Source organism: Cetorhinus maximus, chromosome 2 (assembly GCF_964194155.1).
Source record: "Cetorhinus maximus chromosome 2, sCetMax3.hap1.1, whole genome shotgun sequence".
In the NCBI taxonomy this organism is placed as follows: domain Eukaryota; kingdom Metazoa; phylum Chordata; class Chondrichthyes; order Lamniformes; family Cetorhinidae; genus Cetorhinus; species Cetorhinus maximus.
This window is the reverse complement of record NC_135880.1, coordinates 45,310,730-45,336,752: the sequence shown is the minus strand read 5'-3', so window position 1 is coordinate 45,336,752 and position 26,023 is coordinate 45,310,730. Positions and strand designations below refer to the sequence as shown.

Genomic DNA, 26,023 nt, shown 5'->3' with positions numbered 1-26,023 from the left:
CAACATCGATCTACCTGGCAATGTGGAAAATTGCCCCAGTATGTCCTGTACACAAAAAGCAGGACAAATCCAATTTGACCAATTACCACCCCATCAGTCTACTCAATCATCAGTAAAGTGATGGAAGGGGTCATCAACAGTACTATCAAGTGGACCTGTTTAGCAATAACCTGTTTGTTGATGCTCAGTTTAGGTTCTGCCAGGGCCACTTAGCTCCTGACCTCATTACAGCCTTGGTTCAAACATGGACAAAAGAGCTGAACTCCTGAGGTGAGGTGAGAGTGACTGCCCTTGGCATCAAGGCCGCATTTGACTGAGTGTGGCATCAAGGAGCCCTAGGAAAACTGGAGTCAATGGGAATCAGGGGGAAATCTCTCAACTGGTTGGAATCATACTTAGCACAAAGGAAGATGGTTATGGTTGTTGGAGGTCAGTCATCTCAGCTCCATGACATCACTGCAGGAGTTCCTCAAGGTAGTGTCCTCGGCCCAACCATCTTCTGCTGCTTCATCAATAACCTTCCTTCCATCATGAGTCAGAAGTGGGGATGTTTGCTGATTTTTGCACAAATGTTCAGCACCATTCACGACTCCTCAGATAGTGAAGCAGTCTATGTCCAAATGCAGCAAGACCTGGACAATATCCAGGCTTGGGCTGACAAGTGGCAAGTAACATTCGCTCCACACATGTGCCAGGAAATGACCGTCTCCTACAAGAGAGAATCTAACCATCACCCCTTGACGTACAATGGCATTACCATCACTGAATCCTCCACTATCAACATCCTGGGAGTTACCATTGACCAGCAACTGAACTGGACTAGCCATATAAATACCGTGGCTACAACAGCAAGTCAGAGGTTAGGAATCGTGTGACAAGTAACTCGCCTCCTGACTCCCTAAAGCCTGTCCACCATCTACAAGGCACAAATCAGGAGTGTCATGGAATACTCTCCACTTGCCTGGATGAGTACAGGTCCCACAACACTCAAGAAGCTTGATACCATCCAGGTCAAAGCAGCCTGCTTGGTTCGCACCACATCAACAAACATTCACCACTGATGCACAGTAGTAGCAGTGTGTACCATCTACGAGATGCACTGCAGGAATTCACAAAGGCTCCTTAGACAGCATCTTCTAAACCCACGGCCACTACCATCTAGAAGAAGAAGGACAGCAGATAGATGAGAACCCTACCATCTGGAAGCTCCCCTCCAAGCCACTTATCATCCTGAATTGGAAATATATCGCCATTCCTTCACTGTCGCTGGGTTGAAATCCAGGAACTCCCTTTCTAACAGCACTGTGGGTGTACCTAGACCGCATGGACTGCAGCGGTTCAAGAAGGCAGCTCACCACCACCTTCTCAAGGGTAACTAGGGATGGGCAATAAATGCTGGCCCAGCCAGCGCTGCCTACATCCCATGAACGAGTTTAAAAAGAAGAAAAGGTAATGAAGTCAGAAATGGCGGTACAAACAGCACGCAGTTTACTTTTTGCATGGTAAATCCACCTCCTTAAATAACTACTATCTTGGGGTAAGCATGCCAATCCAATATGAAAAGAAACCTAATACATGAAGAAACAATTTGTTTTCTAGATCTAGGCACTGATTTGACAAGTATAATTGGCTGTAACAGCTCCAATTTTTTGTGTGTACTTTGCATGAGCTGAGAATCAGTAATTGATTGTCCGATTTTAATAAAGTTCATAACGAACCTCCTCTGTCCTAACAGCCCTATTGTTGGAAATCCACCTGGTACTGTCACAGCATTTATCTTCTCATTTCTTGCCCAATATTCTTGTTGCCTGCCTGAGTGGGATTTCTGAACTGGTATTAATGATGTAAATATGTACACTCAGACTGTTTTGAAAAATGTATCTTGAGTGTATACTGGTTGTCTTTATCCTAGAAATGAATGAAGCACAGTTTTTGTGTGTTTGGTTTGGGGCCTTTAGATAGGGCTCAGGCACTAGTAGAGAGAAACAAAAACTCTCTTGGCAAAAGAGAGTTAGAAGTTTAAAGTAACTTCACTTCTAGTCCTCCTCGTTAATACTGAATGGAAATGCACGTTCAATTGATTAAACAATCAATTCAATTCACAATCATAAGAAGCAATATAATAGAAATATTTATCTGAATTTTTATAGCACCTTTAACGTCCTCAGCATATCCCAAAGCATATCACGTCCAATGAATTACCTTTGAAGTAATTTATTTGAAGACAAATATGGCAGATAATTTATGGACAACAACACATAAAAGCGCAATGAGATGAATCACTAGACTACATTTTTTGATGGTGTAGGTTGAGGGATAAATGATGGTCATGGCCCTGGACTAGCTTTTTGCTCTTCTTTGAAAAAGTGCCATGCAATATTTATCTGCTATGGATGTGTAGAAATTTCCCGAATAAATCAATGGGAAAACTGAAGCCATTGGGCCGGATCTTCACCTATTGAGGGCCACAGTGGCACTGCAGGTTCTGGGGAGCCGACCTACGCTGGAACTGGAACTTACAGTTTGCCAGAACTGGCTCCATGGGAGCCCGTGTTGATTGTCCCACTGAGACCTGTCACTGCATAAATGTGGGCTGTTTGCCTAATACTTATACAGTTATTTACACTGATTTATTTAGGGCTGTTCCTAGCACTCTGGCATTTTGTCCTGCCTAATGAAAGGTCATCGACATGAAATTGGTTTCTCGCTCCATAGATACTGTGTGACTTCTTTTTATTCATTCATGGGATATGGGCTTCGCTGCCTGGGCCAGCATTTATTGCCCATCCCAAGTTGCCCTTGAGGAGATAGTGGTGAGCTGCCTTCTTGAACCGCTGCAGTCTCTGTGGTGTAGGTACACCCACAGTGCTGTTAGGAAGGGAATACCTGGATTTTAACCCAGCAACAGTGAAGGAACGGCGATACATTTCCGAGTCAGGATGATAAGTGGCTTGGAAGGGAACTTCCAGGTGGTGGTGTTCTCAAGTATCTGCTGCCCTTTTTCTTAAGGATGGTAGCAATCGTGGCTTTGGAAGGTGCTGTCTAAGGAGCCTTGGTGAGTTTCTGCAGTGTATCTTGTAGATGGTACGCACTGCTGCTACTGTTCATTGTTGGTAGAGGGAGTGAATATTTGTAGAAGGGGTGCCAGTCAAGCGGGCTGTTATGTCCTGGATGGTGTCAAGCTTCTTGAGTGTTGTTGGAGCTGCACTCATACAGACAAGTGAGAATATTCCATCACACTCCTGATTTGTGCCTCGTAGATGGTGGACAGGCTTTGGGGAGTCAGGAGATGAATTACTCACCACAGGATTCCTAGCTTCTGACTTGCTGTTGTAGCCACAGTATTTATATGGCTAGCCCAGTTCAGTTTCTGGTCAATGGTAATCCCCAGGATGTTGATAGTGGGTGATTTAGCGATGGTAATGCTATGGAATGTCATTGGGCAATGGTTAGATTCTCTCTTGTTGGAGATGGTCATTGCCTGGCATTGTGTGGCGTGAGTGTTACTTGCCACTTGTCATTCCAAGCCTGGATATTGTCCAAGTCTTGTTGCATTTGGATATGGACTGCTTCAGTATCTGAGGGGTTTCAAATTGTGCTGAACATTATGCAATCACCAGCAAACATCGCCACATCTAACATTAATATGGAAGGAAGGTCATAGATGAACCAGCTGAAGATGGTTGGGCCTAGGTCCCCACCCTGAGGAACTCCTGTAATGATGTCCTGGAACTGAGATGATTGACCTCCAACAACCACAACCATCTTCCTTTGTGCTAGGTATGACTCTAACCAGTGGAGAGTTTTCCCCCTAATTCCCATTGACTCCATGAGACCATAAGATGTAGGAGTAGAAATGGCCATTCGTCACATCGAGTCCGCTCCACCATTTAATGAGATCATGGCTGATCTGATAATCCTCAACACCACTTTCCTGCCTTTTCTCATAACCCTTGATCCCCTTACTGATTAAAAATCTGCCTATCTCAGCCTTGAATATACTTAGCAACCCAGCCTCTACAGTCTGTTGTGGTAAGGAATTCCACAGATTAACTACTCTCTGAGAGAAGAAATTCCTCCTCATCTCTGTCTTAAATGGACAACCCCTTACTCTGAGATACTCTGGTCCTAGACTCTCCCACAAGGGGAAATAACCTCTCAGCATCTATCCTGTCATGCCTCCTAAGAATCTGATATGTTTCAATAAGGACACCTCTCATTCTTCTTAACTCCATTGAGCATAGGCCCAACCTACTCAACCTCTCCTCATAAGAAAATCCCTCCATACCCAGGATCAACCTAGTGAGCCTTCTCTGGGCTGCCTCCAGTGCCAGTATATCTTTCCTTAGATAAGGGGACCAGAATTGTTTACAGTCTTCTAGGTGTGGGCCCTTGTATAGTTTTAGCAAGACTTCCCTATTTTTATACTCCATTCCTTTTGAAATAAAGGCCAACGTTCCATTTGCCTTCCCCGTTACCTGCTGAACTTGTATGTTAGCTTTTTGGGATTAATGCACAAGGTCTCCCAAATCCTTCTGTGCTGCAGCTTTCTGCAGTCTTTCTCCATGTAAATAATATTCAGCTCCTCTATTCTTCCAGCCAGAATGCATAACCTCACATTTTCCCACATATTCCATCTGCCAAGTTTTTGTCCATTCATTTAACCTGTCTATATCCCCCTGTAGACCTTTTGTCATCCTCACCACTTGCTTTCCCACCTATTTTTGTGTCCTCCGCAAATCTGACAATAGTACATTCACTTCCCTCATCTAAGTCATTAATATATATTGTAAATAATTGTGGCCCCAACACAGATCCCTGCAGCACTCCACTAGTTACTGGTTGCTATCCTGAAAATGCCCCTTTCATCCCAACTCTCTGTCTTCTATTAGTTAGCCAATCCTCTATCCATGCTAATATACTACCCCCAACACCATTGGCTCTTATCTTATTAAATAGCCTTATTGAACACCTTTTGGCAATCCAAATATATTACATCTACTGGTTCCCCTTTTATCTATCCTGCTTCTTACCTCCTGAAAGAATTCTAATAAATTTGTCAGGCATGATATCCTCTTCATGAAGTCTGCTTGATTATATTATGCATTTAGTGGTAAACCAGAGGGTTCAGAAGGTTTTAAAAACCAACTTAATACTCTGCTATTACATCCTTTATAATAAACTCTAACATTTTCCCAATGAAGGATGTTAAGCTAACTGGCTTATAGTTACCTGTTTTTGTTTCCCTCTCTATTTGAATAAGGGTCTTACATTGGCAGTTTTCCAATCTTCTGGGACTTTTCCAGAATCTAAGGATTCTTGGAAGATTACTACCAGTCCATATACTATTTGTGTAGCTACTTCCTTTAATATCCTAGGATGCAACCCATCACGTTCCGGGGGACTTATCAGCCTTTAGCCGCAATAGTTTCCCTAGTAGTTTTTCTCCAGTGATAGTCATTGTATTTATTTCCTTCCCCCTTTTGCCCCTTGATTATTTAGTATTTTTGGAATGCTATTAGTGTTTTCTACTGTGAAGACTGGTGCAAAGAATTTATTCAACTCCTCTGCCATTTCCTGGTTCCTCATAATTATTTCCCCAGCCTCATTCTCTAAGGGGCCTATGTTCACTTTAGCCTCTTTCTTCCATTTTATATATTTAAAGAAGCTCTGACTGTCCATTTTTATATTACTTGCTAGTTTACCCTCAAAGTTTATTTTCTCCCTCTACTTTTTTTGGTTATCTTTTGTTGGTTTTTAAAACTTTCCGAATCCTCTGGTTTACCACTAAATCTTTGCTACGTTGTATGTTTTTCCTTTCAATTTGACACTATCCTTAACTTCCTTGGTTAACCATGGTTGGTTTATCCCCTTTCTAGAGTCCTCCTTTCTCACTGGGATATATCTTTGTTGTGAGTCATGAACTATTGTCTTAAACGTCTGCCATTGGTCATCAACCGTTTTTTCTGCTAAACTCCTTTCCTAGTCCACTCCAGCCAACTCTGCCCTCATTCCTTTGTAATTACCCTTATTTAAGTTTAGCACAGTTGTTTCTGACCCAAGTTTCTCATTCTCAAACTGAATGCTAAATTCTATCATATTATGGTCACTGTTTCCTATGGGATATTTTACTCTGAGATAATTTATCAAACCTGCCTCATTGCACATTACCAGGTCCAAAATAGCCTGATCTCTGTTTGGATCCACAACATATTGTTCTAGGAAACTGCCCCGAATACACTCTATGAATTCTTGCTCATGGCCGCCTCTGCCAATTTGATTTCCCCAGTCTACATAAAGGTTAAAGTCACCCTTGATTAATGCACTGTCTTATTTACATGCCCTCATTATCTCCTGATTTATTCTCTGTCCTACACTATTGCTACTGTTCAGGGGCCTATAAGACTACTCCCCCCAGTATCTCATTGCACATTTCGATCAGGTAGTTCAGGAGTCCCCTGGGGTCCCGCTCGCAAATTGGTATTCAGTTTTGGAGGCTGATGGAGGGTGCTCGTTCCTCCAGGGAGTGCGGACAGAGCCAAGCTTCTGGCACCATAAGCAGCCTGTCTGTACAGGAGGGGAGGAAGGGAGGAAGAGCAATAGTAATAGGGGATTCTATAGTCAGGGAAACAGATAGGTGCTACTCTGGCCGTCAACGTGACTCCAGGATGGTATGTTGCCTCCCTGGTGCCAGGATCCGGGATGTCACTGAACATTTGCTGGGCATCCGGAAGGGGGAGGGTGATAAGGCAGAGGTCATGGTACATGTTGGTACCAATGACATAGGTAGAAAGAGGGATGAGGTCTTGCATCAAGAATTCAGGGAGTTAGACAGTAGACTAAAAAGCAAGACCTCTTGGGTTGTAATCTCTGGATTACTCCCAGTCCCACGTGCTAGCGAGCTCAGAAATAGGAGAATAGTACAGATGAATACGTGGCTTAAGAGTTGGTGCAGGAGGGAGGGTTTTAGATTCCTGGATCACTGGGACCGTTTCTGGGGAAGGTGGGATCTGTACAAGCGAGACGGTCTACATCTGAACCAGAGCGGGACTAACATCCTTGTAGGTGTATTTGCTAGTCTGTTGGGAGAATTTAAACTAATTCGGCAGGGGGAGGGGACATAGAATGTTAGCAGAATAGGGACACATCATAATACAGTAAAACAATCAAGTCAGAGAGAGTACAGCTGCAATAAGCTTCAAGGGAGTAAGGCAAGGCTGGATAGCCTCCACTTTAATGCCAGGAGCATTACAGGTAAAATGGATGAGTTAAGGGTGAGGATTGACATGTGGAATTGTGATATAGTCGCCATTACTGAGACATGGTTGAGGGAAGGGCAGGATTGGCAGCTCAACATTCCGGGATATAGAATCTTCAGGCGAGACAGGGGAGGGGGTAAAAGAGGAGGAGGTGTTGCAATATTAGTTAAGGAGTCCGTTACTGCAGTAAGGAGAGATTATATCTTGGAGGGGGCATCGAATGAAGCTCTGTGGGTAGAGTTTAGGAATAAAAAAGGGGCAACCACATTATTAGGTGTTTATTATAGATCCCCGGATGGTCAGCGGGAAATTGAGGAGCAAATATGTGCACAATTTGTGGAAGTGTGTAAAAACAATAACAATAGGGTAATTATATTAGGTGATTTCAACTTTCCCAACATTAATTGGGATAGACATAGTGTTAAGGGCTTGGATGGAGTGGATTTCTTGAAATGTGTACAGGAGAACTTTTTAGGTCAATATGTAGAGGGTCCAACAAGGGACGGTGCATTGCTGGACCTAATTCTGGGGAATAAAGCCGGACAGGTAGCTGAGGTGGTAGTGGGTGAGCATTTTAGTGATAGTGACCACAGCATGGTCCAGTTTAAGTTTGTTATGGACAAAGAAATCGACAAGTTGCAAAAAAATGTTTTGGATCGAGGGAGAGTGGATTTTAGTAAAATAAGACAGGATCTGGCCAAGGTAGACTGGGAACAGTTACTTGTGGGGAAATCTACAGAGGAACGGTGGGGGGTGTTCAAAAAGGAAATGGGAGGGTTCAGGCTCAATATGTTCCCTCTAGGGTGATAGGAAGGAATAACAAGCCCAGAGAACCATGGATGACCAGAGATAACCTTAATGTCACCATTAGCACATTCCTTAGATAATATCACCACCGTCAACACCCCTTTGTCCTTTTGTCTATGACATCTTTGGCAATCTCTCCTTTGCCTCCACCTATCACTAGCCCTCTATCCAGCTGTACCTGTCCCACCCCCCTCAACCAGCTTATATTTCACCACATTTCTATATGTCTTTAGTCCTGATGAAGAGTCATACTGACTCGAAACGTTAACTGTGTTCCTCTCCGCAGATGCTGTCAGACCTGCTGAGTTTTTCCAGGTATTTTTGTTTTTGTTTCAGATTTCCAGCATCCACAGTATTTTGCTTTTAACGCTCCAGTGTCTTCTTCCCCTTGTTATCTCTTACCTCCACCCATATGAATTCTACATCTTCTGATCCAAGATCATTTTTTGCTATCGTACTTATTCCATCTCATAGTAGCAAAGCTACCCCACCACCCTTTCCTCCCTGCCCGTCCTTTCGAAAAGTCATGTTTTTCTCGAGCTCCTTGATTCCACACACGGTCAAATGCTGCCTTGATGTCAAAGGCAATCACTTCTGGAGTTCAGCTCTTTTGTCCATGTTTGAAACGAGGCTGTAATGAGGTCAGAAGCTGAGTGACCCTGGCAGAACTGAAATTGAGCATCAGTGAGCAGGTTATGGTTAAGCATGTGCTGCTTGATATCACTGTTGATGACCCCTTCCATCACTTTACTGATGATCGAGAGTAGACTGATGGGGCGGTAATTGACCGTGTTGAATTTGTCCTGCTTTTTGAGTACAGGACCTACCTGGGCAATTTTCCACATTGCAAGATAGATGTCAGTATTGTAGCTGTACTGGAACAGCTTGGCTAAGGACGCAGTAAGTTCCAGAGCACAAGTCTTCAATACTATTGCCAGAATATCGTCAGGGCCCATAGCCTTTGCTGTATCCAGTGCCTTTGGCCGTTTCTTGATGTAGCGTGGAGTGAATCGAATTGGCTGAAGACTGACACCTGTGATGCTGGCGACCTCTGGAGGAGGCTGAGATGGATCATCCACTCGACATTTCTGGCTGATGATTGTAACAAATGCTTCAGCCTTATCTCTTGCACTGATTTGCTGGGATCCTCCATCGTTGAGTATGGGGATATTTGTGGAGCAGCCTCCTCCAGCGAATTGTTTAATTGTCCACCACCATTCGTGTCTGGATGTGGAAGGACTGCAGAGCTTAGGTCTGATCCATTGGTTGTGGAATCGCTTAGCTTTGTCTACCACTTGCTTTGACATGCAAGTAGTCCTGTGAGTATTTCTAGCATTTTATGTTTTGCTTTCAGATTTCCAGCATCTACAGTATTTTGTTTTCCTCTTAGAAGCTTGAGAACTAGATGATGAGTTTCCAGGACTTAGTCATGTATGTAATCTGGAAGTCAGGAATTGCTGTTTACTTGTATTGAATTGGAACATAATCAAATTAAAGGAAATAGGACGACAACCACTGCCATTAACATTTCACTGTGTTGCATTAAATATCATCCTGTAATATGCCATTAGTTTCAGTGTTTCTGTACTTTTCCTGTAGTTCTCTGCAGAAGATGAAGCAGCTCTAAAGGAACCAATCATCAGGAGATTTGAAGAAGAAGGCAGTCCTTACTACTCTAGCGCCAGGTACAAAAATAACTAGTTAAAGTAGTGCGTGCTTTAAATCGACGAGATAAAATAAGATTGCTCCACCCAATATTCTTGTCTTGATAGTATGCAATTGTTGCTTATTTAAATTTACAGTGTCACAGTCAGTCTGCTTGATTGGCACCCTATTCTCCCCACCTTAAGCATTCATTCCCTCCACCCCAGCACACAGTGACAGCAATGTGTACCATCTACAAAGTGCACTGCAGCAACTCGCCAAGGCTCCTTCGACAGCATCTTCCAAACCTGCGACTGCGACCTCTACCAGCTGGAAGAGCAAGGGTAGCAGCTGCATGGGAACAGCACCACCTCCAAATTCCCACCTCAAGTCACACACTATCCTGACTTGGAACTGTATTGTCTGTCTTTCATCGCCGCTGGGTCAAAGTCCTGGAGCCCCATCCCTAACTGCATTGTGGTGTACCTTCATCACATTGACTTCAACATTTCAAGAAGGTAGCTCACTATCACCTCAAGGCCAATTAGGAGACATACATATGGGCCTGAATCTATGGCTCGGCGAGTGGGCAGTGACCCGCGGTGACGTCGGGCAGGTGTCCCGATGTCACCGTGCGCCATTTAGATTTTCAGTTCGGCGGGCACGCACCTGAGGTGGCTGCGCGCCCGCCGAACTGTCAAAGGCTTATTAAGGCCATTTAAATATGAATTAAACTAATAAACTGAGCTGCCCGTCCAACCTTAAGGTTGACAGTCAGGCGAAGAGCCCAGGCGGCCTTCGCATTTTCCATGGAACCTCATCTACGGGCGGGATGAGGTTTCATGAAGGGTTTATTAATTCAATAAATTTTTTCATTAATGTTCATTGACATGTCCCAGCTCATGTGACACTGTCACATGAGGGGATATGTCTTAAAATTTTTTCCTTTCTTTATTAAAATTTTGGGAACTTAAACTAATCTCCCCGAGGCAGCTCTGTGCCTCAGAGAGATTTCTGTGCTGTTTTGTGCACATGCGCAAAAGAGCGCAGGCCCCAACTCGGGGAACACCCCCCTGCCCACACAGGGAGCGGTCAGTGCTTCCAGGCGTGTGTCACACTGGGCGGGCCTTAATTGGCCCCGCCCATGTAAAATGGCGGCACAGACCTGATCGGGGGCATCAATTGGGTCCGTGCTCACCCCTGCACAACCCCCCCTGAGGAGTGGAAAATTCTCCCCACGAATTGGGAACATGAGTAAGTCATTCAGCGCCTTGAGCCTGCTTCACCATTTGATAAGATTGTGGCTGATCCGATTGTGGTCTCATCTGATTTACTTTCCTCTCTATCTGCTATACCCTTGCACCCCCTTTGTCAATCAAGAATCTATCTAATTAGCCAAGAAGAGAATTCCACAGACCACCAACTCCCTGACAGAATAAAAAAAATCTCCTCATCTCCATCTTAAATGAGAAACCCCTTATTTTTAAACTGTCCCCTAGTTCTAACCTCTTCCACAACGGGAAACATCCTCTCAGCATCCACCTTGTCAGTTTCCCTCAGGATCTTATACGTTTTAATAAGATCACCTCTCATTCTTCTAATCTCTAATGGATACAGGCCCACCCTGTCCAACCTTTCTTCATGAGATAACCCCTTTATCCCAGGAATCAGTCGAGTGAAATGTCTCTGAATTACTTCTAATGCTATAATATCCTTTCTCAAATAAGGAGAGCAAAACTGCACACAGTACTCCAGATGTGGTCTCACCAACGTCCCATGCAATTGTAGCAAAACTCCCCTACTTTTATATTTCATTCCCCTTGCAATAAACAGCAACGTTCCATTTGCCTTCCTAATCACTTGATGTGCTAGCATGCTGACCTTGACCAGGACACCCAAATCTCTCTGTACCACAAAGTTTTGCAATCTTTCCCCATTTAATAGTATACTGCTTGTCCATTCTGGCAGGAAGAATAGAAGAGTTCACATTTTCCCACATTGTACTCCATCTGCTAATTTTTTGTGCACTCACATAACCTATCTAAATCCCTTTGCAGGCTCTTTATGTCCTCCTCACAATTTACTTTCCTACCTATCTTTGTGTCATCAGCAAAATTAGCAACCAAACATTCGATTTCTTCATCCAAGTCATTTATATAAGTTGTAAATAGTTGAGGCCCCTGCATTGATCCTTGTGAGATGGATGGGCAATAAATGCTGGCTTTGCCAGTGACATCCATATCCCATAAATGTATATTAAAAAATCTTTGGCTAAAACAGATGATTACCATACTTTACAATGACATTGATACAATCACTATTTGCATGGGAGCATTTTGTTAAAAAATGATACTGATTAATGAACTCCAATTCTGTATTATAATTTCATTTTAATTGTGTCTTTTGTGTTGCCTTATCAGAGGAAAATAAATCAAACTTTAAAGTCCCGTGCTCATTTGAAAAGTGTACCAATAAAATACAGTGAAGCCTTCAACTTGTTTCGATCTGCCTGACAATATAATAATTATCCTGTGTAATCGATTAATCAATTTTATAGCTTAATCTCAGTTACGTCCACCAGTGAACTCAGGACTCCATGAATTTGTATGCTTCTCCTGTCAATGGTGGCACCATGTACCTGATGACAGAGCAAGCAAAGAGGCTTTGCCAACTTTTGTCAGCACTTAGAATAGAAGTCATTTGTTACAACCAAAGGTATTTGGTTGATTTAGATCGGCTGCTGCATCCTGTCAAAATTATTGCTGAAGGTTTGTTTGTTCTATGAGAAAGTGGCATTTGATTTAAACAATAGATTGGGTACCTGTCATCTGTGAAGTTGGTTGATCCTGAGTACGTAACTCAGTGCACATAATATTGTTTTATATGCTTTTTGCTATGTAATGGGTTAGCTTGAAAACAAAACCGAAATCTGGCTCACATGTTTCTTTCACCAGTTCCTTTGTAGACTGTAATAAGAGAGTGATTATCCCAAAATTACAGAACAAGGTCTTCTCTGCTAAGTTGTAAATTCTATTGATAGTTAGTTGTTTGCTCATTCAAATTTGGAACACAGGTACTCTGCTTAATTAATTTTTATCCTCCCCAGTAACCAAGTATATATAATACAGATAAAAGGAGCAGATTTTATTGGATGGATTTTATGGGGGTTGGGTTGGCAGTGAACTGTCAGGATTCGCTGTCATTACCTCTCTGAAACTGACCGCAGTTTCAGGGTGTCAGGCATGTGCTGATTAGCACAGAAATCCTTAAGTTGCGGTCTGTCACTCAGACTTCCAGTATAGGCTGTACTGTGGACCCTTTCTTCCCTGTCCCAGAGCCGGCAATGACTGAAATCAGCAAGAATTTCAACTTTCCTGCAACCACATCACTGCTAGAAACCCCATAAAAGTTACGCCATGTTCAGTCAGGTATAATTAGGTTTTTAATGCTGATCAGATAAAATCTGATGAACAACAGAACTGACCCTGAAAAAGTAATTTTGTAGTTGTGGATTGCTGTTAAATCATTAATTAGTAGATTTTTTAAGCAAAATTTTTTTTTAAATAAGTTCAAAATTTTTTTTACCTTCTAATCCACTCCATGTATGTGTCCCAATTTGTTCCATTTAAAATTTTTAGAAGTGACTTGATTTCAGTACTCCTAGTTTCCTGGCTGGGTGGCTGCTTGGACATAACGACAATTATTGCAGCCCCAAGCTGAAATGCCCAGTAAAGAAGGCTGCAATCTGTTGCAGTACTACTACATGGCAATAGTGAAATTCTCACCAGAGAGATTGTTAGATCCCTCAGCAAGACTTACTTTGAGGTCAGCAGTGAACACCCTTGCTTCACCGCTGACCATAAGCTCTGGGCCTGTACTAAGTTTGATTTGCTAGCAAGTGGCTTACACTTATTTCATTTCATAGTTGGAATACTGTTTAGAATTGCTAGATAAAATTAGAGAAATTGACATTTTCAGTTTGGATTGGCTGCATTAAATTTCACTTTTACACTGTAATAATTAGTAGTAATAATAATTAGTTCTCTACCTAAGCAACAGCTCATTGCATGTAACTTTATGAACTCTACTTACTGTGTCCACTCACAGTAGTGCAGCAATTCATGTGGAACAGATGCATGTATCCAGGCCTAGGCTGTCCAGCTTGAAGCTGATTTTACCTATTAAACCTCCTGTTAAGTATAATCCTAAATTTGTAGAGTAGTGGCCACATGCAGTGATTGCAAGTAGGAACCTAATTGAGAAATTCAAATGTCATAAATTGCAAGGATGAAGTTGAAGTGGTTTCTAATCACCCACTGAACATCAAGATTAAATTGTAGCCTTGAAATTGCTTCTATCTGTTAAGTTTCGTACTACATAGGTAGAGTTCTTGCAAGTGATTTTACTTGGTTTTGGTGACTGATTTTGCAGATGCACCAATGAAAGCCTGCGAAACGCAGACAGCACTTGCCACAGAGACAGTAAGAAAAACTAGGGAAGATGCTTTTTAAGTCTAAAATAGATTATACTTCCAGTTAGAGAGTTAAAAATTATAGTGGTTGTTACGATCAGAATCCAACCCAATAATTAAAGTAATCTTATTTTAATCTATTGTTTCCCAAGGTCTCAAAACTCTGCAACACATTGCCTCCAGCATTGTTCATCACTGTTTAGGCTTTTAAAATCCAGAGTTACTTAATTATTCCATCTTACTGATGTTCTGTGTGATGGATTTGGGCCCTTCACCTTGGTTTCTTGAAAGGAAAACATTTGCCTTCTGTTACCATCCTTCCATTTTGTGTTTTTGTTACTATTTAAATTAATGATTAGTGTCACTGATTCTTCAGGAACTGGGTGATCAAGGGTCACTGATGCATTTCTTTCTTTCAATCAACTATTGACCTCTAGTGTTTATCCTGAAAATTTCTATGAAGGTATTGAGTCACATTGAAAACACTTACTGATTAATATCCTTTTACACTGGAACCAGCTTGTCTTTTGTATGTTTACTTTCCTGCCATTGTTGTGAGCTTAAGTAACTCAGTTTTTTAACAACAAACTATTTTTTCCTTGTCATCTGTGAAAGTTAAACATTTTTAAATTTTGCACTTTCTATATTATGAAGAAAATAACCTGATATTGTTTTATTTCAAATATTTTGTGGTTTAAAAATTGTGATAGAAAATGGGGACTAATAGATTAGAGGAGACTAGAAGGTGCAGTGTGTATTAGCTGTCCTTTCACCTCTGGACTTCAATAATATCCAGAATTACAAGTCTGTTTCTTAACAGTGTGCCCTACTTAAAATTAATTTGACACTCAACCTTATTCTTGATTGGTAGGGACCACAGCAAAAAAGCTGCTGTTTAGTTGGAGTTGATTGGTGCTAAATTGGTAATCTCAGGGAGGCTCTGGGGCTGCCTAATATGGGAATTTCGTTGGTGCAGTAAAGGGTGTTAAACTTTTTTTTTAAAAAAAGGATGTTAAACTATGGTTAAGACTTGTTGTTGGGGCAGAGTAGAGAGTACTTCAGAGGGCACTGTGGCATACTTAATGCTGTCACTGGGTGTGCAAGATAGAAATGTATTCCTTTCTCAGTGCTGGTATCTTGCAAATTGTGCACAGAAATTAGAATGGACAATTAAAACAAATGTAGCTTTGTGAGAAAATAGATCCCTTATTGTTAATCTTTTGATCACAAAATCTATGGATGTACACTTAGGTTGAAAGTAACAGCAATTTTCTAATGGAGCTTCCCCCGTTCCTGGATATCTTTTGACAGAAACTCACAGCTGTTAGAGGACTTCAGACTGATGTGACCTTTGTACATTTTAACCTATTTTTTATAGGCTTTAATTTTCATATAGTCATATGGAAGGATTTACATTTACATTTTTAATATTGATTAATGACTATTCATAATTGCCAAATTTCTAACAACAGAAATGCAAGTGGCTCCTGGAGCAAATTGTGCAAAGTTCAGTATCCAGTATGTTCTAATTAACATTGATGTGTAGAAAACCACATGCAATAAACAGTTACAAAATATCTCATTGGGAGGTCTATGGGTGACTAGTGCAGATTAATTACCACCTACTCCAAAACAAGACAAATAACAATTCTCAGTCAAAATCAATCAGAACAGCAGCCTGAATTCAGGTCAATTCACCCATTTTATTTCCTCTGGTCAGAACTCCTGCATCACTGACAAATTCTGCTAAGAAGGTGTTTAATATATTCAAGAATTAATGTAACTTTAAGAAATGTAGACAGCCTAGAATAAATTCAGTATTGTTCTAGCTTTATAATAATTAATCATTCAGACTAAATCTAAACCTCAGTGGTTATGAGAAGTAATTTTAAAATGTTTTTAACATTTAATGGTGCACAGTAAGTAATATATGAAAGCTATGTTAGTGGATTAAACAAAACTTAATTGATGGTGTGTCATAGGACAGCCTCTTTAGCTAAAGGCCTCAGTTTCAACCAGAGTTTTTAAATGGATGCTAGAGAGTTTGAGGCAGTTGGTTTGCAGTATTTATAACAAAACAAAGGTCACCCAAAAGCATAGGAGTTCAGGATTTGTAGGCTGGTTTTGTAAAGCCCTTGTGGGAGACAGAAGCAATTAGGCATATTTGTGATAAATCTGTTCAAATCATGTACATCTGCTCTGCTGAGCACAACATTGTGCTGCACCTCACTGGAAACATGTTTTGTTCTGTTTTCTTTACTCTTAGAAATGGTTTGTTCCAGCATATCAGAAAAGGAACATTCTAATCCCGTTTGTGTGGATGTCAATTTAAAGAGAATTTTGTACATAGGAAAAACTAACTGTACGGTACTGTAATGGTAGCTAGGTTTCAATTTTTTAAAAAAATATTCCTGGATGTGGATATTGCTGGCTAGGCCAGCATTTATTGCCTAATTGCCCTTGTTCAGAGGGCATTTAAGAGTCAACCACATCGCTGTGAGTCTGGAGTCACATGTAGGCCAGACCAGGTAAGAACGGCAGATTTCCTTCCCTAAAGGGACATTAATGAACTAGATGGGTTTTTACAGCAATTGGTAATGGTTTCACAGTCATCAGCAGACTTTTAATTCCAGATTTTTTATTGATTCAAATTTCACCATCTGCAGTGGCATTGCCCTGGGTCTCCAGAATACTAGTCCAATACTAGGCAATACCACTACGCCACCGCCTTCCCTGATGCTTCTGTGAGAAATGGGGACAGTTTAAAATAGATGTTATGTCTAGGTGAAAGGGTGTTTGCTGGAAAATAGAGTTTGAAGTCTTTTTATCTAAGAGGCAGGAAGTTTCATTGAAATGTAGTACATTTTTAAGGTGAGGCTGTAATGTACAAATGAAGGTAGTACATACACTATGTACAATTAACATTAATTTACTAGAGGTTTATTGAAGAATTAGCTTCACCTAAGCCGAAAACCTCTGTTCAACTTATGTCTTGATCTGCTAATGAGTTACAGAAATCTCCCAAAATACTATCAATGCATGACACATTAGTGTCCAACATTTGTTTATTACACAAAGAATATTGTTATTTTTTGATGTCATACAATGTGCCTGGGATTGATCCTGGGGGGACTTGACAGGGTGAATGCTGAAAGGATGTTTCCCCTTGTGGAAAAAAACTATAACTAGGGAACACAGTATAAAAATAAGGGGTTTCCCGTTTAAGACAGAGATGAGAAGAAATTTTTTCTCTGAGGGTTTCTTTTCCCCAGAAAGCGCTGCAGCAGGGTCATTGAACATTTTTAAGGCAGAGGTAGATAGATTCTTGATTAACAAGGAAATCAAAGGTTATTGGGATTGGCAGAATGTGGAGGTGAGGCCGCGATCAGATCAGACATGATCTTATTGAATGGCAGAGCATCCTCGAGAGGTCGAATGGCCTACTCCTGCTCTCAATTCATATGTTCGTATGTGATATGCTGATGGAGTAACATTAATGCTAAATTTCCACAGTTTTATGACAAATTCAGTATTATTGTATAAAAGCAGTACTTGAAGAGGGAGGTAAAAGCTCTACCACAGTTTCAGGATCCAGGTGCTTTGCAATGCTTTCATAATTTATATATATTTTGAACAACTCTTTTAACCCTTACTTTATATATCTTGAGTAATTATTTCTTTTTCATTCATTATGAAACGCCAGACTTATTTCCTCCCACTGCATTCAGTGGTCCATCTGGTTAGTTACCATTGGGAATATACTTCCTTGACAATTGTGTGAGTCAGTTACCTGAGTAATAGTGATGTTAGCTGTATTCTGATTTTTATATTGTGAAAGATCTTTGATATTCAAATAGCTTTAAAGGCCGAATGAAGTATTTAGTGGAATCTATGGACGGTGCTTCTGAAAAAGTAATGGGGCAGACTAGTTCACGCTCAATACCAGGTCTGTGAGTGAAATGAAACACCCTGAGAGCCTTATGTAACAGCATTTACTTTTTTCTATCGGGGTAATTAGTTTCAGTGTTCTATTTTTGCCCCAGAATAAAATTTACTTCTTACGAAATCACATTGGAGTTAGGTATGTGTGGTGACAACATATCAATTATACAGAAGGAGGCCATGTTTATTGCATTGAAAGAGGCCATATGGCCCATTATGTCAATACAACAGCAGCTTGCATTTATATAACACCTTTGACATCCCAGGGCACTTCAGAAAAATATCGATGCTGAACTAAAGAACGAAATAGTAGGTGATGTGGGTAAAAGCTTGGTCAAAGAGTTGAGCTTCAATGAGCATCAATATGAGGAGGTGGAGAGGTTTAGGGCAGGAATTCCAGAATGCAGGGCTGCTGAAGGTGGGACTTAAGGGAGTGGGAGATATACCAGAGGCCAGATTTGGAGGAACACAGAGTTCTTGGGAATTTAAAATTTGAGTCATTGAAAGACCAGAACAATGTAGACCAGTTAGCTAAGAATGATGGGTGAGAGGAAGTTGGCGTGAGATCGGATTTGGATAGTTGTGTTTTGGGTGAGCAGTAATTTAAGGGTAGAGGATGGGAGCTGGCCAGAAGAACATTTGAATAGTCAAGTTTACAAGTGACAAAGCTTTGGATGTGAATTTCAGCAGAAGATCGGCTGAGGCAAGGTCACGTATGAGTGATATTGCAGAGGTGGAAGTTGGCAGTCTTTGTGATGGAGAGCATTTAAAGTTGGTAACTCAGCTCAAGGCCAGGTAGAAAGCTGAGGTTGCAAATAGTCTGGTTCAAACTGAGAAAGTGGCTGAGAAGGGGGATGGAATTGGTACAGCAGTTACAGATTTTGTGGAAAGAACCAAAGATGCTGACTTCAATCTTCCTAACATTTAACAAGTAGAAATTATGACTCATCCAAGATTGGGTATCAGGCAAACAATATGACAACTTGAGCGGAGGAAGCATAGAGAGATGGGGTGGAGACGTGGAGCTGAGTGCTGCTACAGTATATGTCGAACCAAATCCCATATCTTCATATGATGTCACCTAGGAGCATTTAGATGAAGATGTTGGGGTAGCATGTATAAATACTTGGAAAACACCAAAGATAATGGTGCAGGAGTCGAAACAGGTGCCATTGTTGCATTTGCACTGACTACAACTGGATAGGTAAGAGATGAACCAAGTAACAGAAGTTCTCCTGAGCTGAGCAAAATTGGAGACATTGGGAGTAGGATGATGTCCATGATCGTATCAAAGGTTGCAAGAAAGACAAAGAGGGATAGTGCACAATGGTTTTGGTCACAGAGGAATTATGTGACTTTGATTATGGCTATTTCAGTGCTGTGGCAGGGAAGGAAACCTGATTGGAGTTGTTCAGCATTATGGGGAAGATGGGCATAGATTTTGGAGGCAACAACACGTTCAAGGAGAGGAAAGGAAGATTAGTGATTGGGTAGTAGTCTGCAAGGATAAGAGCAGTCAGATGTGATGGATTTATGGAGGGGAAGCTGATGTTGGTGGTTTTGAAAGGGTGGTGAACTGTGCCTGAAGAGACCTCATATCACCTAAGCTGTGGGACTTGGAGAAGAAGTTGGGTGATCAACAGTTTAGTCAGAATGTGGTCAAAGGAACAGGGACAAGCCTTATGGTTAAGATGAGCTCAGAGAGGGGATGAGGACTCTAGAGTAATCACAAACTAATTCCACTGATGAGCTCGCTTCTGTTAACTCTGTGACATCCTCTGCTTTAAATGTTTCTGTGTTCTATCCTTAAAAGATATTGTAATCTCTATTTTAGCTAGTTCCTGTGACAAAACAATCCTTATTACATAAAAGCAAAATACTGCGAATGCTGGAGACCTAAAATAAAAACAAATTTCTGGAAAACTCAACTGGTCTGTTAGCATTTGTGGAGAGAGAAATGTTTCCAGTCCAGTACGACGCTTCTTCTGGACATACTGAGGCTTGGCCGAAAGCCCAGGCAGCTATTAAAATATGAGAATGCCTGCTCCCCAAAAGAAACATTGTTTGATTGACAGCTCAGGCTCTCTGATCTCTGTGGTCAATTTCACAATGTTTGCATTAGTTAAGTGGTTTCAAGGGTTTGCAGTTTGTGGCTTTTGAAACTTCAAAGGGCCTGAATGATATTCACTTTTATTAGCTTGTCCTTCAGACTTTTGTTAGGAGATACTTTGAATGAATGACTTTTTTCTACAAAGTGTGCCATGGGTCAGTGGGGCTAGAAGTGCCGTAGCTTGCCATAGGAGGAATGAGGGGCCATAGGTGGTATGTGGAAGGGCAGAGCTTGGCATTGGGGGCATGAGGGGCCAAAGGGGGTGGGTGTAAGGGCTGAGCTTGGCATGGGGGCATGAGGGTACATTGGGCATGGATGGAGGGGCTGTAACTTGGTATAGGGGTCATGAGGGGGACCTTATATATATTATAAAAGGTACCATCATGCAGACTAGGGTTCATGACTCCTCTAAGGGCCGTGAACCACAACTCTTTAAGAACCTGGCCTGACTCCATGAAAATTGCAGAGGGGTAGGAGATATGTATCTCTGCAATGGAACCAACCAGGTCATGAGTGCCAGTTGTGGGCTTTTGACAAGAACCAGCCCACACTCTTTAAAGACACTCCCGAAAACCGCACAACCCGGAAATGGGGTCAGGAATCCTGGAATTGGAACCTACCTGCCATTTTTAAAGGGCTTCCGAGTCATGCCTCTTGGTGAAAATCTAGGCCTATGCTTCCGTTTAGAAAACCCAAAATTATCTCTTCACAGAATTACGGAATTGCTGTGGTGCAGAAGGAGGCCACTTGGCCCATCGTGTCTGCATTGGCCCATTGGTATATTCTTCCCTGCACCTGTTAACCTATCTAGCATCCTAAACCTTTTTAATTTATCCTTGCTGTTTATGTCATCTTCAAATTTTGATATCATGCTCCCTAACCACACATCCAAATCATCTCCATATATCAAGAACAAAAGTAACACGGCATTGACTCTTGAGGTACACCACTTCCCTACTATTAGAATTCAGGTGTTCTTATAATTTAAAAAAAAATAATGCACCACTTGAGGAAATTAAAAGAACAGTTACAGTCTTACCTTTGATTTCAATGTTCCAAATGTCACAAACGTGCCAAAGTCAAAAATATCTCAAGGATTTTGACTTGGATGTATTTGCAAGTTTCCTAAGATGCTACAGTGGGTTGATTAAATGTCTGAAGAAGTAAGTGTGATTCTTCTAGGTAGTATGCATAGAACACAAAGCTTTTAATTTAAATTAATACATTTATTCTGTATCCATTATTAAAAATTTCTGCATGTGCACCAGTCCACAAACCTTATTTAGTCTTATCATGATTTTTGGTTAGACTTTTATGTCAACATAGAAACACCCTAGGCAGAATCTTCTGTTCGGTGTGCGGGGGCAGGCCCCCTGCACGCTGACACGTAAAATGACACACAGTGGCGTTGGGCGTGTGTCCCGACGTCACCATGTGCCATTCCGATCTTTAGTTCGGTTGGCGGGCACTGGAGTCGGCTGCGTGCCTGCTGAGCTGTCAAAGGCCTGTTAAGGCCATTAATAAACTAATTAAAGTAATATTCAGGGCTGCCTATCCAAGGCGAAGAGCCCAGGCGGCCTTCGCACTTTTCATGAAACCTCTTCCACGGGCGGGATGAGGTTTCATGAAGGCTTTATTAATTCAGTAAAAAGTTTTCATGAAAATTCATAAACATGCCCCAGCTCATGTGACAATGTCAAATGAGGGGACATATCTGAATAATTTTATTTTTTCTTTTTTTCAATGTTTCATTATGAAATTAATCTCCCTGAGGCACGAAGCATGTCATACTGGGTGGGCCTTAATTGGCTCGCCCACGTAAAATGGCGGCACACAGCCGATCGCGGGCGGCTATTGGCTCCACGCCCGCACGCTCCTGACCGGCCCGCCCGACAGGGAGAAAATTCTCCCCCCTGTGTAAATATTTTATGATGGCATTTGTGTTTGCAACAAGTTGCCATCACAGTTAATTTATTTACCAGTCTAATTAACTGAATTTTAGAAAAACTTGTGTCCTTTTTTCTTAGTAACTGAAATTTCTCATTTGCAAAGTAAGAAGTTCTAGAGAAGATTTTAAAAGTATGTATTTCATAGCAGCATAACATCTACCCATTGAATTATCTTGTGTATTTTAATATCCTCCTCAAAGATTTTACTGCAAGGTCTCAGCCTGTGTCAAAAGTCCAGGCTTCAACTGAATATTTCTAATTAAGAATGGGGAGAGCTTCAAATCTTAAGTGTGCATTCTGAGCATGTCCACTTTGCAGAATTTTCCTGTAAGCCACCTGTGCATCACCCTTTATTGTTAAAGGTCACTCCTCACAGGTTCTGGGCATCTGAGAATATCTTTGTTTTTCCAAAACAGAAGTTTGAATTCTCAAAGTTTCCATCTCAGGAAAGTAATGTTTATTATAATTTGCAGCTTTTCTTGTTTGAACTGTTCAGAGATGGGCAGAACCTATGTCAACAACATGTTTGTGGATTATTTTATTGACGATCAGAAAGCAAAAGACATTGTCTACGCAGCACATACTATTTCTTAGTAACTCCTCCTGGATTGCGGGGGAAGGAACAGGTACCCATTAAATGCTTTATTGCATGAATGTAAAGACTGGAGCTGCTGACTACAGGGAAAGTGATGGGATAGGGTGCAGGAGAGTCGAAAAGGGACTGCAGTCAGGTTGCGAAAGGAGGTTTATGGGGGTGAGCTATATGGTCTGAAAGGGACCAAGGGTAATATGAGTCCCATTTTCTTGGAGTTCCTGTCCCTCAAGGATGCTAGACTCCAAATCTGCCAGTGTTGCCAGATCTCCAGCCCTAAATGCTGCCAGATTCTGCCCCATCCCCATTGCTTTAATGCCTTTGACCAGTTTGTTCGACCACTAGACTGCCCTGTCTTCATTCCTCAGACTCCCTTGCCACTGTTTGCTGGGATATGCTGCACACTGAAGTTGTACTATTTATCCAGATGGAATCTGTCTTTATCAAATAAATTTATATTATACAGTATTGCCTGCCTTGGAGCACAATGTACTATTGCCAGTGAGTAGATAGGATTAATACTTGCAAGTAAATTTATACACAGTGAGCATTTGTGTCCCTCTGTCAGTATTGTAGAAACAAAATGTGGAACAGTATTTTTGGATCTGCTTTCCTTGCCATCTGTTGTAACTTTTAAGTGCATTATTTTCTGATGATGTATGTCAATCAATATATGTTTAGTGGCATCAAATCTGATTACTGTATAGATTCTCGAGATTCCCTGAATGGTTTTTGAGTTGATTTTCCAGGCATTTCCAGGGTTTAGGCCTCATCACTATTTAATTGCTATTTATTACTTTTTACTTTTCATAATTTTTTTCTTGTCATTGCAGGCTGTGGGATGATGGCATAATTGACCCTGCTGACACAAGGCTGGTGTTGGGTCTAAGTCTTAGTGCTGCACTCAACGCACCCACAAAGAAGACAAACTTTGGAATTTTCAGGATGTGACCTAGGCATTTATCTATTAGACACAATATTTTCCACTTTTCAGTTGTAACAAGAGAACTGAATTAATCAAAATACTGTAAAAACTTTGTGAAATAAAATTTGAATTTCAATTACCATTTTTAAAAAGTAATATTCTTTCATAATTGCAAAATGCGATGTGTACCTTGGATCAATAACTGACGAGCAATGGCAGTGCAGGTCAGAATATAGGTACAGCTGTTGGTGACAGACTTGGACTCAACTGTGTAATTCTGGATAGAGACAGATGATACCAGTGTGGTTTATGCTGCTTACAATATTTTATACTTAGAACCCTAATGTTTTCTCCTTCTGATTGTTTTTGACCTCTTATTACATTTTACTGTCAATAGCCTGGCCCTAACAGTGGGAAAGAAAGTATGTATGAGTTCTTAACTATTCAATTTATCTGTCTTCATGATTTGTGAGACAGACATGACCGGTGGTTAAAGTGGAATTTGCTAAGCCACATCTTCCACCCCCACCTCAATGCCTGGAACCTTTGTGATGTCAATTTAAGAGATTTTGGCCTTTGATGGTTTTATAGTACAGCAGCAATTTGATTATAAGAAGATTTTATAATGAATTTGTCATATCTACATTAAAAAAAAAAGGTCAGTAGAGGTAGTTTCTCATTAATTCGAGCTAGTGATTATTGGTCTGCTAAATTAAATTACAGACTGCTCCCCTGCAAACCCTGAAGACCGCCTCCTGAACACTTCTGGGTTAATAGAACCTGGGATGAATCTAATGAATTTATTTTTATGCTGTTTAGTTAATATCACAATTATATAATGCTAACTACCTTTTTCTTACAAAACTATAAAATTTTGCCCTGAGCTGTTGCTTATTTTGTACAAAGATAAGAACTGAAATAATAATAAAGGGGCTAAGGGACAGGGGTCAAAGAGTGAACATTGTTTTTCAAACTGAAGGAAGTATGTACTGGTGTTCCCCAGGGGTCAGTCTTATCATGATATTCACTCATTTGTTTGCAGATGACACAAAAGGTGGAAATATAGTAAACATTCAGGAGAATAACTTCAGGAGCACGTAGACTGGTGAAATGGGAAGTCACATGGCAGATGAAATTTAATATAGGGAAGTGTGAAGTAATGCGTTTTGGAAGGAAGAACAAGGAGAAGCAATATAAACTAAATAGTACAAATTTAAATGGGGCTCAGGGGACAGAGAGCCCTGGGCATTTACGTACACATTTCTTTGGAGGTGGCAGGACAAGTTGATGGTCTTTTTAAAAAGCATACAGGATCCTTGGTCTTGTACATAGAGACGTGGGGCTGGATTTTACACTCCCCTGTCAGTGTGTTTGAATGCAGAGGTGGTTCATAAAATGTCTACCTGCCATCTTCCCCCCTGCCCCCATCTGTCTCCCGTTTTACGAGGGGTGGTGGAGTTACTCTTCGGTCTATTGAAGCTCTTCAGTGGCTAATTAATGGTCACTTACGTGCCTCATCCCACCCCAATGCTATTTTACCTGAACAGGGAGAGACCAATGTCAAGCGGGTAACCCGGCAGCTTCTACTTTTACTCTTTTTATCTTCTTGGGAATTCCCCCATGGCCATTGGAGGCACCCTTACCCCCAAAGTCATATCACCCCCTTTAGCCCTCCTCCTCTGGCCTCTCAAACCTGGCCCCTTACCCACCTTGCTAGGGCCTGCCAGCCAGCCCCTGCCAATACTCTGGACCTACCTCCAGTCTGGCATCCATATCCACCACTTCTTCGGGGACTGGCTGTGTTCCCAGCAGTGGCCACTGCTTGGACCTGGCACTGCCTGTCAATCCAATTGGCAGGCAGCTCTCTAAAGACAGGACTTCCTCCCCAGATGAGGGCGGACGTGTCGCCCTGAGCCAATTAATGCCTCACCAAGTGTAGAATAGCTACAGGGCAAAGCCGGCTTTTACGTGTGCGGTCTCCTGACTGGCTTTTTAGTTTGGAGGCGTCAGAGAACACGGCACCCCATAAAATCCAGCCCATGGGGTGCAAAAGCAAGAAACTTTTATGCTAAACCCTTATACAATAAATCACTAGCTAGGCCTCAGTTGAAGTATTGTGTTCAGTTCTGTGCACCATTTGTAGAGTATGTCAAGGCTTTGGAGAGGATGTAGAGATTTACCAGAATGGTCCCAATGATGAGAGACTTCAGTTATGTGGAGGGACTAGAAAAGCTGGGGCTGTTTTCCACAGAGCAGAGAAGATTAAGGGGAGATTTAATAGATGTGTTCAAAATAATGAAGATTTTCAATAAAGTGATTAGAGA

General features: G+C 41.4%; 1 protein-coding gene across 1 annotated transcript in view; it reads left to right on the top strand.

Moving 5' to 3' along the window:
- The window catches only part of mccc2 (methylcrotonyl-CoA carboxylase subunit 2), a 125,380-nt gene extending 101,542 nt beyond the window's left edge, over window positions 1-23,838 (top strand). The window contains exons 16-17 of the mRNA XM_078564268.1: window positions 9,666-9,751; window positions 23,608-23,838. Of these exons, the coding sequence (XP_078420394.1) occupies window positions 9,666-9,751; window positions 23,608-23,725 (204 nt within the window). The 3' untranslated portion in view covers window positions 23,726-23,838. The remainder of the gene's footprint in view (window positions 1-9,665; window positions 9,752-23,607) is intronic.
- Window positions 23,839-26,023: the final 2,185 nt, after the last annotated feature.